This window comes from Uloborus diversus, chromosome 1, assembly GCF_026930045.1.
Source record: "Uloborus diversus isolate 005 chromosome 1, Udiv.v.3.1, whole genome shotgun sequence".
Lineage (NCBI taxonomy): Eukaryota > Metazoa > Arthropoda > Arachnida > Araneae > Uloboridae > Uloborus > Uloborus diversus.
This window is the reverse complement of record NC_072731.1, coordinates 126,354,242-126,367,739: the sequence shown is the minus strand read 5'-3', so window position 1 is coordinate 126,367,739 and position 13,498 is coordinate 126,354,242. Positions and strand designations below refer to the sequence as shown.

The window sequence follows — 13,498 nt, the reverse complement described above, 5'->3', positions numbered from 1 at the left end:
GGTTTTTTTAGTGATATTTGTTTTTGTTAGTTCATTTTTTGAAAATTCTTCAAATTTTTATGTGCTTAAATTCGTGCTTTCGATTCTAAATGAATATTCGTTCGTTCTTTATACTTATTGCTATTTCACTTTTATGGGTAAGGAAGAAGCTCGATTTTTAATCATGTCAAAGCGGTGTGTTTTGAGTTCTTTCAGTTAAAACAGAAAACGGAAGAAAGTTGCGATTGTTTCTTACAATGGGGTGGTTTCCTTCAGTCAAAAGTAGTATTTTTAGTCACTGAAATTCATAGAATAAGCAAAAATAATAATAATAATAATAATAATAATAATAATAACTTGGACCCAGAAATAATTTCATTTTCCCAACGGTTATTTTTTCATTAATTTTTTAAAATGTCAGATTTTTCAAACAAGGCGTGGTCTTAATGACATCACAAATGATGCACTTTGCCGCATCTTTCACCACGTTTCCACGTTATGATAATCAAGAAGCAAATTTAAATTGCGCTCTACGCTTGCGATCAACAATATTGTTGCCAATACACGTGAGTAAAGATGCGAATTAAATATTTAGCTCTGTGAGGGCCAATGACATTTCATCATTTGTGATGTCATCCGGCAGAAGTATAAACAATGAAAGCGCACCGATTTAAGTAACTTTTTTAAAACATTAAACTTAAACAAATTATTTATAAAATCGTCAGACCTTATGTTTTTAAGCATGCAGAAAAAAAATACTTTCAAAATTTTGGAAACGACCCCATTATTACTGACCCAGGCAACGCCGGGTATTTTTGCTAGTTACTTAAATAAAAACGTTTTCTTAAAGTTACCAGAACGATAATGTACGCTGGTGACTCTTGGATTCATTTTCAAATGATAATAACGAATAATTTAGAAAAATGGTTAAAATTATTGTCTTGTAAGAAAAGAATAAAAACAATTGGTACTATCCCAGTATCATAGTTTTTTTTTTTTTTTTTTTTTTTCAGGAGTCCGCGATGCTAATGAAAAAAAAATTGTTTCTGAAACAAAACCGACATGAAATTAATCGTAAAATCTAAATCAGCTCCGAGGAATGCATAAAAATTAGATGGTAAAAGAAGTACGAGGCCAGTTTATAACCCAGGAAGTACGGTACAAATCTTCATCACAAAAATTACTTTTTTCATTACAAATATTAGAGTTTAATGAGTTTCTCAGCTCAAAAAAGTCCCAATGATATATATATATATATATATATATATATATATATATATATATATATATATATATATATATATATATATATATATATATATATATATATATATATATATATATATATATTGTAAGCGAAAGAATTATTTGAGATCAAAGAAAAAAAAATCCTTTACTTTACGGTATTTTTTAAAAACATTGTATACATATGATATGGGGGTAGGGTGTACATGTGAACAATCCTATACATAATTCTTTCACGATTTATACATAATAGAAAGCAATTTTTATACGTTTCCTGATAAGATAATCGGATTTTACAATTACATAACCTCTTCTAACTACCATTAGTGACAACGTAGAGTAATTTGCATAGGGTTTAATTTCTTCTTCTCCGATGAAGGCTGATACTTGAAACAGTAAATTTACTATATTTTATCATTAAAAAGGAAATTCGGAAGGAAAAGGAACGAAAAATAGCAAAAGATTCCTAGCATCAGTAAATGCCAGCAGATGGCAGCACCACTGCTTTAAAACATTTTCATAATGAGTGCGTTCCGCACGTTCAAATGAGGCAGTGATGAGCAAAGGGACTTTTTTTTTAAAGTTTTGTGTAAAATGCGCTTAAAGTTCAGATCCTAGGTAGGCTTTCATTGTTTTTTTCCCCTAAATCATGCTGTATAGTAGCATCCACCAGAGCTACTAGTACCATTTCTTGCTTTAAAACAGAGGAGATGTTCTCCTACCACTTGTACTCTGATAATCTCTAAATTTTTAATTTTACACTTACATAAATTTGCTTCGCACTGCCTCAATTGTGAACAGCTGGGGGAAGAAAATCTTGGCCGTCCAAGAGAGGGGGGAGTAGTTCATTTCCCACATTACACTATTATAGTTTTTAGAGGGCGTAAATTTTAGATGATTTCTGATCTCATTTTAAGGGTTTTTCTACTTTTGTTTGCGTCGTAGGATGTGAAGGGGGAGCATTCGTCCTTATGACCAAGCCACCCTTGATATAGTATTTTTTTTTAATTACAAAAGGAAAAAATGTAAAATTTCGGAAACTCATTTACAGGAAACTTCTTTTGCTTCTACAGTTTAGAACAATAAGTGAAATGCGAATCGAATAAATAAATTCATGCATTCAATGTCATGGCTTTCCTATTTTTATAGGCACGCAATTCATTGCAAAATATCCCATTTTCATTTGAAAAAAACCCCCCTCGGAATTGAAAGTTTTTTTTTGAGCAATCACGATTGCTTATTGTTCTCATTTGACTGTTTTTGGCGTTACGCTGATTTTTCCCACCGCCACCCTCCGCACCATCACCGTGAACCGGCTGGCTCCTCACGCTGCTATTCCTATAGCGAAAGCCGTCTCCAGGTTGCATCCATGTCCTACACACACGCGCATACATACACAACTACACACACACGCGCGCACATACACACACACACACAAACACATACACACATACACACACAAATACATACACACATACAAACACTTACACACACGCATACATACAAACACCCACACATACACACACATACACAACTACCAGTTGTGCATGCACATTCATGCATGCACACAGCCACATACACATATGCCTACACACACATACACATACCCCCCACACACATCATACACACACATACACATAACCCGTACACACAAATACACACGCGTACATACACACACACTCGTGATTGCGAAAAACATAATTTGAATTCAAGATGTCAAAATTCAAATTAATTTTTTTTTTTCACTTTTTTAAAAATCTTTTAGGTGTAAACAGTTTTTAGTGCTGCAATCTATGTTCAGTGTTTGAATTCCACTCTCCCCCCCCCCCCCTCATCGATATTTCTTAAAACACGGACGAAGCAGCTTATTTCAGACTTGCATTCAAATAAATAAACCATTCTAAACAGGTAGACGTATCGGTGGCTAAACTTCGATAAAAAATGTTTTAAATAGCAGTATTGATAAAAAATATCGATGTAATTAGTGAATGTATGCTAACAATATCTACTTTCTCTCTCTTGCAGGACAAAAATTTGCCATGTTAGAGGAGAAGACTATTGTCTCGAATATTCTCCGAAACTTCACCGTCCGATCCGTGGATCAGAGGGATCAGCTCTTTTTGGCTGCAGAATTGGTCCTTCGGTCCAGAGGAGGCGTGAAATTGGAGCTAATTCCTCGAAAACGATAGAACTATCACAGCCTTTCTCCCTCTATTTATTGCCATTGATTTGTGTGAACTGTTACAAAATGTGGCTTATGTGCATTGAAGACCGTTTAAGAGTCAGTGATGGTTACGAAAAACCTGTATCATAAATAGTGATCGCAATACTGGCATACCAACTTATCTATTGCCGGTATTTGGAGCGAATTTTCAGTTTCGTAATACTGGTTTTTGCCAAGTAAAGCACCAGTACATGAAATACACCGCCAGTTCAGTCAATTCCAGCCGAGGACTGTGGTTTCGTGCTTATTAGCACTCATCAGCCCGGCATAGGAGTGACTGAGCTAGATAGCTAAATAGGGTCGTAACTTACTGAATATAGACCTGCTTTGCCTTCAATATTCGAGTTGAACCGAACCAATGCTTCGGTCACTCGCCTGGTCAGGGCGAATTCTGTATTTGCTACCAGTTTGTTTGATACTCTTGGCTTCCTTAAGAAGTTTTCCACTTCCAGCTCAGTCATTCCTATGTCGGGCTGATGAGTGCTAATAAGCACGAAACTGCAGTCCTCGGCTGGAAATGACTGAGCTGGCGGTGTATTTCATGTATTTCTGCCTTTGTCCTAGCAATAGGGCGGTAACTTACTGAATAAAGTACCAGTAGTTTCGGAATTAGCTTCAAGTAATGAATATTTTTTCAATAAAAGACTTTTCAATTAAATTTATTAGACATAATAATGCTTCTTGAAATGGATACTTTTTCCCGATGACACGCAACCAAAATCAATCTAATCATGCAAAAAATGGTGTAAAAGCCATGCATTTATAAGATATCAATAAATAAAAAAGGTAGAAAGAATGCGAAATAACATTTTTATCGCTGGGTGCTGTGATGAATCGCATTATTGTGCACCATATTTTTATTTCTTCCAAGAACCTAAAATCACCAATTTGCGTTTTTTTTAAAGTTAATTTCAAGTGAAATCATAAATGTGTGGTGTCCCCCAGTTTCGTCGACACGAAATTTCCTTCCCTCTTGTTTTTGTTTCTATCTAACATTTTAATATATTTAACGGGGGGGGGGGGGATTTTAAACGTCTGCGAAACTGGGGGTAAATTAAATGTATTTGTGCCATGAATAAGTTATTCTAACAATCAATTGCAGCAGTAATTTATGTTATTACTTTTTTAATATGTCCCAACGACTGCTCTTGGTTTCTAGAAAAAACCTTTTCCGTTAAAACAACAAATAATTTGTTGTCTCTGGTGTTGGTTTGTTGTCATATCTCGTGTTTAGCTATATACTTGGCAGGTTATTATTTAGTAGATGTATAATACCATGAAAATGTGCATAAAGCAAAGGTGTAGGAAGTTGAAAAATATTATGTATTTAAATTCATTGTAACACGTTTTATTCGATTTTTGAAAAATTTTAGGTACCGGAGTCAACACCGGTATTCTGATATTACGATTCAAAACTGCACCGCAAAACGCGTGAAAAATGTCTTCCATCACCAACTACATGGAACTCGCTAAATTTGACGTCTTAAAATTTCGGTAGACTTTAAGACTTCGTTTTTCGAAAACGGGGACGCGAGGGAAAATTATCTCTTCATTCAGAAACACCTTTTACAATGCTATACTTATTTTTACACATTTATTTATTTGTTTACCTTAATATTACACTATAGTAATATTTCCTGGTTCGAAAAAATGAAAAAAATCCATTATTGTTCAAAGGATACTACGCAATGCATTTTCATCGTAGGGGAAGTAGATCAAGTCTAAAGAAGAGAATGTAAAACTTCTTTTTCCTTAGTAACTCATCGCATAACTCTAAGAACTACAACTACACTACTAGAAACACTACTAGAAACTATGAACTGCAAAAATAAACTGGCGAAAAACATTATTTCTGTAAGTATTTTGTTTATGCATTCAAACAAAGGCGGCCTTAATTATGTAGTTTCTTTAAATCGCAAGCATATAGAATATATTTTACCTTGAATAAAAGCTTCATTGAGAAGAAGAAGAATAGAAAAGGTTTTTCTTAAAAGAAAAAAAAATTCTGAGAAACTGTTGCCTGTTTTACAGACAACAATCAATTAGGAGAAAATGAAAAATTATCATATAAGCTTTGTGCTACAATATGATTAAAGTGAAAAAAAACCAACGTAAATAAAGCACAAATTTTGAAGAAAATACCGCATATAGTTATTTCAAGGCTACAATGGAGCCTCTTCATCGGTGCAAAAAGCTCACCAACACAACAGAAAGTCGCCAGAAACATTCTCTTCTCATATGTTCAACATCTGTTCTTCTCTGGCGACTTTTTGTTGCGTTGGTGAGCTTTTTGCACTGATGAAGAGGCTCCATTGTAGCCTTGAATTAGCTGTATGCTGTATTTTCTTCAAAATTTGTGCTTTATTTACATTGATTTTTTCACTTTAATCAAATCAATTAGGATCCCAGCAAATATCGCAATATCAGTCTATCACTATGATTTTTTTTTTTTTTTTGAAAAGAGCCTATTCATACAGTTGGAATCATTCAATATTTTTTCTCTCGGAGACTATTAAAAAGCAAAATATACCTAACAAAGCTGCTCTCACCTATTTGAACTAGGTAAAGTTACTTTAAAAACTGACATTATTCAAAAGCATTTTAATATATCTTGAAATGTACTCTTTTATATCCTCTCTCACACTGCCTTTTTCTGAAAATAATTCTGCAATCGAGTTTAAATGAGTGGTTAAAACGTTTCTGAAATTAGAATATGAAATATATTTAGAAATTTGAATAACTAAGATGAGACTCTAATTCGAACATATTAAGAAACATTTTTATTTTAGCAAGGGTAGACACTAAATGAAAAAGTCACCAAATGTAGCTTCTTCCACACCTTGTAAACTAATATTACCTTATAAATTCCTAATTGTTAAATTAAAATACATTGTTCAGATTTAGGTGTTAGTGATTGTGTTCGTTGTGAATGTTAAGTGTTAATGTTTGTTGTAAATTATTCTTAAACCAAAACAAAATGTTATTGTACATTGTGCTAAGTATAAATGTATTATTTAAATAATTTTATGTAAAAGTTGTTTATAAATACATAAATTATAATTCTTAGCAACTATTATTTTAAAATGTAAGTAAGAGTATATGTATTTTCTAAATCATGAGTTAAAATAAATACACGTGTCAATCTTTGATTTGAAGACTAGCTTTCAAAATCGGATGTGCAATAGTATTTTTTGTAATATTCGTATATCATTTTTATATGTATCACCAATTTTTAGTCTGACAACAGGAGTTTGTTTATTATCCTCAGCAAAGCAAAAACCATTTTTTGATTGAACCAAGTTTAAATGCAACAAACGAAAACTAGCAAATTTCTTTAAAAACCATTTAAAGTCATGTCAGGGAATAATAGAAATTATAGTTTCTCAATGTTATCAAAACAATTACTTATTCGGCAACACTATTTTCATAACAGGAATTCAAGTTGCCATTTACACAACAGTAATTCAAGTTGACAGAAAATTTCATGTAATGCATTAACATTTACTTTCCTGTATTTTCTGTAACTAATTTTTATATATTTTTATTTACTTAGCATATTGCGAACATGTATTTGTATATATTGTTAATTTTTCGTGCATTTTATTGTACATACAATACTACTGTTATCCAAAAGCAACTTTAATAAGAGAATTCATTATATCTCAAAATTCTAATTACTTTTTAAATTTAATAAAAAAATTTCTTTAAATGCACAGTTGTTAACAAAATCATATATTTAAAATTTTCCATTGTGCTAAATTTTTTCTAAGTATTTTTTTTTTACAAAAATACATTTTGACTAAAACCCCATGAATATGATATATTCTTGAAAAGTTTAATCTAGGCCCATTAAGGTACTAAGGCCGAGGATGTTTCTGTTTCCTTTTTAAGTGTACCCCTAATTAAAAGTATAAACGAATGTAAATGCAATATTTAGGGTATATCATATCTACTTAAATGGAAGCGAGTAGTCTATTTTCTTTAATGTATGTTTTATTTTATTTTGATTGTATTGCAAGTTTTATGTATATAATACTAAACTCTGCACGCGTTCTGTTTTGTACATATGATTAAAAATAAAAAATGATGAAATAGATTATTAAGTAGTTTTTTTTCAGGTAGTTGCATCATATGTTTTATAAAAACACACTGCTTGAAAAAATATATATTTGTACAAAGAACTTATGCCACTCCGTTAAACTTAATTTTAATTTATTTGGCACATGTAACATCATGAGTTCTTTTTTACATTTTAATACCAATAAAAAAACTACATTTGTATCAAGGTGTTCAACAATTTTATGTCTCAAAATATTTGAGGCACAAAAACTTCGAAAGAAAATAGTTGAGAGAGACACGCACGCACCAACACACACACACGCACACAGCATATACACACAAACTTTGATTTACATAATAATTTTATACTATAACATATTTTAGGCATAGCTATTAAAAGTAAAATGACCTGAAAACGTAACCTTTTTTATAATTAAAAAAAATAGATTTAAAACTCCACAAATACAAAACGAGATATTTTCAAAGCCAAATTAGAGGCACCCGTGACACAGATCCCTGTATAAAGTATTTTACTTTTCAAAGGGTGTTTCTCCGTTAATTATTAGAAATTATTTTGGATCATTGTTTTTTTTACACTTGTAGTTTTTTTTTTGCGCAATTTTTCAGTTGAAATATGAGTTTTTCATTACTTCCTTTGTGCTGTATGTCCCCCTTTTTTCTGAAGATTTTACTCATGGCTATATTAATATTATTATTTATTGTTATTTTTATTAATTTTAGTATTATTGTTAGGTACTATTTTTTCTCTTTTATTTTGCAATTAAGTTAAATCGTGCTTAAAAATCACCTTTTGCTCACGATATCAAAACAAGTATTCTGCAAGAAAAGTTTTCAAAATATTCAAAAGTAATTGGTCACAATTATGTTTATCAGCGTAAGACAAAAAAAATCTGCTTCATTGTGGACCAATCTTTTCGTGACACAATTTTTTTTAAAATTATTTTTAAAGCGTTAACCAATCACGTTGCTTTTCTCTATTAGGATAATACTAAATCCTCTTTTTTTTATACCAATTTCCAATTTACCAATGTGTAAAAACTATGAGTGAGTTAAAACATGTGAGGTGAAAATGATTTAATATTGATTTTTTATTTGAAAGAACCGTTTAAAAAAGCCATCAATACAGTACCTAATTACCATGAATTTGTATTGCAACGAATAAGAACAGCTATAAATACTGTACGTATACTGATTTTGTTTCACGTTAAGTTGATATGGAAAGTAAATGACGAATAAGCCGGCACTGTTCCTAATTGAGCACTACTAAATGCGCCATACATTACAGGACTTATAACATTTCTACACATAGTAAACAGAAATGGGACTTTGAAACACTAATCTATGTCGACTAGAATACCCAAAAGGACAAGGTTCATTTTCATGGGATTAGATCTGATTGGAGAGGTGTAATTAATAGAATCAAACTTTCATGTCAGCAAACAATTAACCATACGGTATTGTGCATGTATCGCCTTAGTAATAACGTGTTTGCTGAATGTTGATTAAAATTTATTATGAGATAAACAGCAAAATTATGCTGAAACAGATGAGTACACGAATTTCAATATTTTAATTCTTTTCTTTCGTATCTTAATTCTCGAAATCTGGTTAATGCATTATGATTTAGTACGCTTTTTTAGTTGGATGTTCATGCAAAATAAATTTAAGTGAAGAATGTTTAAATTCGGAAAAAAAGAACTAAAGGAAAAAAAAAGTCAGTATGCCCACTTAAAGTCTCTTGCTACATTTTCATCCTCTGAACTTCGGAACATCTGCTGCTATATTCAAGAAGGCTGCACCTAAGTATATCAAAGTAGCCATGCGCTACTGAATGAAACCATCTACCGCGCTATCTGGTGGAAAACTGTGAAGTTAGCTTTCATTATCTTGAAAACGAAACAAGGTAGAGAAATAAAAAATAGTCTACGTTCTACGAAGTTGTAGAACACCATCAATTTAGTACGTAAAGTCATTTTCTGGACATAAATGCAAATTATAAAACGGTTAAAACGGGCATTTGTCGTTTCGTAATTTCTTACACAATGACGTGATAAAAAAGTCCTACAATAAAAAGAAAAAAAAAACTTTTTATAAGAATATACCTATTCTTGATACAGAGGTACCATGTTTTGCCCGAAAGATAATAATTTTTCCTTCCGTTCAAGCTTAATGACGACAGATTGCAAGAAATAATGGGCAAAAAAATAATAAGCATTTTACTACTACTATTTTTTGCCTTTTGGACGAGCAGGTGTGCTTTCGTGCGTAATCGATGACTCTCTACAACTTTGTAAACCGCATTTATCACATTTCTCTATCGCGTTTCATTTCCGAGATTTTAACTCCGCAGTTTTCCTTCAGGAGGTGCTATAGATGGTTTCATTCAATAAAGTGTGCCTTCTTACTATGCTTGGACACCGTTTTTATGAATAAACACTAATGAGTAGTGTTCGAGGGATAGTTTTCTCAAACACTTCTATTTTTCATGAAAACTTGCTTTCCCATTTCTGAATGACTAGCAGAACACAAGGCGGCCATCATCTGCTGGCCAAAGTGCTGTTCGTGCAGGACATACCTCAAACACTCCCAGTGTTTAGAAAGAAGGACACCCTACTTGAATGAGTATTCAAACACAGTCTCCACCGCATACGTCCATCACCCACCGATGGATTTCCACCAGTTGTTAACCCTTCAGGGGTCATAAATCTGAAAACAACTCGCTGCTCATCAACCGTTTATTTCTTACTATGTAAACGCAATGATGTCCACATACAGACTGTCGTTTATTTTCATACGGATCACAAAAACTGCTTTTCTTTGAGTTATGTGCAGAACACCCGTGCATGCCGTGCATGCGCACAACCACGGTGAAAAAACATTAGCTCTTTAGATGTTCCAATACGATACCTAAAGCGGCATGCTTAAATTTCAGCCGATTTGCTATTTACAATGCTCAACATTTCATTATATATCCCCTGTATTATCATTAGATATAAGACAAATAATGTGTCATAGTTTCTTCTATCAAAAGACGTCTCCTTCGAAATAGAAGAAGACAGGGAAAGTGTTGACAGCCTCGTCCTTCAATCAAAGGAAGATCCAACTAACAACTCAGCTCCAACTACGAGGAACTGATTGGTGATATCAAGTGACGAAACGAGAAAGCTCTTTGACACTAGCTCGAAATACAACGTCACCTGTTAATCAGAGCAGTACATTTAAACCGGATCTTGGACTTCAGTGGCATCAAGTGGTCAAAAGATTAGAGGTAGTTCAGTTGACCATTTTACAAAGATTGATGGCTAATCTTTGGCAGGTTTGTTTGTAACAAAACATTAACTTACAAAATATGTTTCGATCTGCATCACTTAAAAAGCACATATTACGGGTTAAAATGTTGTTTTATGCTTTATACTCAATACGCAAATTCACGGTATCAAAAGTGCACGTTTTGACGAAAAAAAAAATTAAGCATCAAAATGTATGAACACCTACTACCTTGTATGCCCCCAGATCGAAACCCAGTCCTACGCAAATTAAAACAATATTTGTCTACTTTTTTACGGTTAAAATCAAAACCTTTAATTATTTTCGGCAGTAAAATTAATTTTCATATACAGGGTGTTCCGTTTTAACCTGCAAAACCTCTATTTTCGCAACCGCTAGTTCTAGATGCATACTTCCAATTGCAAAAATGTTCAAAACCAGACCCAGAGTTAAGATATTGAGAGTTTGAAGGAAAAATAAAAATAAGTCAAAAAATAAAAATTTCAACTTTTTATACCGGCTCTAGGCACCTTAACTTATATTTAGGGAAATATCTCCATTGAAAGATATTACTAACACAAAAAATTTTACATTTGTGCGACCAAAACTCAAAGATATATTAGAGCTCAAAAATTTAAGAGACCATATAGAAGATTATATTGGAGCTTATCGCCCTTTCAGAAGAATAACAGGTTGTCGAAGTAAAAAAGCAAAATATTTATATTTTTCATTGCTGTTCAAAAATAAATGCAAATTTTATGCCATAATACGCAAAAACACACTACAAAACCTCAATCAATTTGAAGAACCACCTTCTATGCATACATATAATTTACGCAAGTTAAGAGTCTTGAGAATAATTTTTATGTGCCACAAACTAGAGGATACTCGGATGCGTTAACAACAGAAAAAGGGACAAAAAGCATTGCATAGTCAGAAATCTCTAAACTAAGCTAACTTTCATTCATGTTGTTATAAAAATGGCGAGGGTTCCAATCCTGACCCTGTCTCCCTCCTTGGAACTGCAATAAATTCTCTTAGACTCTTGATCTTCAAATCCCCATAAACAACTGAACTAAACTGTATAACTAAAGCAGTGGTTGGAAGTAGCGCGCTACAAGTAACGACGCTACTGTAGTAGCTACATTTTTTAGTAGCTTGTAGTGTAGCGCACTACTTTTAAAAAAAAAGTAGAGTAGCGAGTAGTCCGCTACAAAAAAAAAGTAGTTTGTAGCGATTTCTGGAAACTACTTTTGAATAAAGTTTCAAAAAAAAAACAAAAAAAAAACACGCATTTTCAAACGAATCTGACTGGTGCAAGTCTTACGCGAGTAAAACTTGCACCAATCAGATTCGTACGAGCTGACCTCTGACATATAATTTTGACGCCATATGTTGTATCTGTTTGACGCCATTAGTTCGACATAGGAACTTTCACATTTTCCCAATATTCGCCTTGAATAGAGCATGGCTTAGAAAGAAAGAAACAATTTTTTTCCGTTTCATGCAAACTTTGCCCGTTAAGCAAAAAGCTTTCGGTATCAATGCCAGTTGCACATGCAGTCGAACTAATATTTAGTGCCCAAGAAAGAAGGTGATATAAGCCCTGCGCTTCCGCTCTGAAAATTTTCGTGTAGCGGGTGAGGAATTCGCGTCAGCTCCAAAATTCGTTTCTCGAGTAAAACTCGCTCTATAGACATTTCGCGTTAGTCTAATTGCGGTGTAGCCCGAGTGCACTGTTGTTAAAAATTGCACATTGAAGTAAAGTAAGTACCTATTTTCAGTCATGTTTCATGTTTTGGATAATTAGTAGTACCGTTCGGGATATTTTTCCTATTTCTTTATTTTGTCTTTTTTACTGATTGAGTGTTGATATATTAACAAATCAAAAGTCAATTATTAAATGTTGTGAGTTTTTGAGGTTGTTTGGTAAAATAGAAAAATGCTTTTATTTCATTTTATCAGGGGCGTAGAAAAGAGATGGTGTCCAGGTCCGGAACCCTAGCTTGAAGCTCAAAAGCAATCAATTCCTATGAAATATAAGTTCCTTTAAAATTAACTCATATAATGAAAATTTAAGTTTTTCTCTTTTGTTTAAAAGATGCATTTCATCATCTAAATCAATTTTATGTATCTGTATATCTAGTCTATGTAAAATTTAAATCAAATTACGACTAGATTTATCTCAATTTCAAGTAGCCGAGTTGCAATTCTTGAATGAAATACTATTTACTGTTAGCAAAGGATTAAAAATTTGAAGGTTGAATTCCTTCCACTTTTAAATCCTTTCTTGCAGGAAATATTCGTGCAAATGGTAAAAAATGTTTGGATTGACGAATCGTTTCAGTAAAGGAAAGAAAGAACAAATAATTTATAGCAATATTCCCTGTTCAAATGAGCCAATATATCAATCTGAACAATTTTTTAATTTTTTCATTTAATCTCAAACGGTGTGTATGTGTAAGTTATTTATTTATTTATATTTTAAAAAGTAGCGAAGTAGCGACTACATTTCAAAAGTAGTTTGTAGTTGCTACATTTTGAAAAAAGTAGTTGTAGTTGTAGTTAACTACATTTGTGTTAAAGTAGTTGTAGTTGTAGTTCGCTACAAAAAAAATGTAGTTTTTCCAACCACTGAACTAAAGTATCTGCAACCAAAAATATGTACGATTTATAACTACTGTTTATTAAAGCAGTTAATCA

General features: G+C 32.5%; 1 protein-coding gene across 1 annotated transcript in view; it reads left to right on the top strand.

Moving 5' to 3' along the window:
- LOC129234844 (cytochrome P450 4C1-like) overlaps positions 1 to 3,413 on the top strand; it is a 78,229-nt gene extending 74,816 nt beyond the window's left edge. The window contains exon 12 of the mRNA XM_054868748.1: positions 3,250 to 3,413. Coding sequence (XP_054724723.1) covers positions 3,250 to 3,413 — 164 coding nt within the window. The remainder of the gene's footprint in view (positions 1 to 3,249) is intronic.
- Positions 3,414 to 13,498: the final 10,085 nt, after the last annotated feature.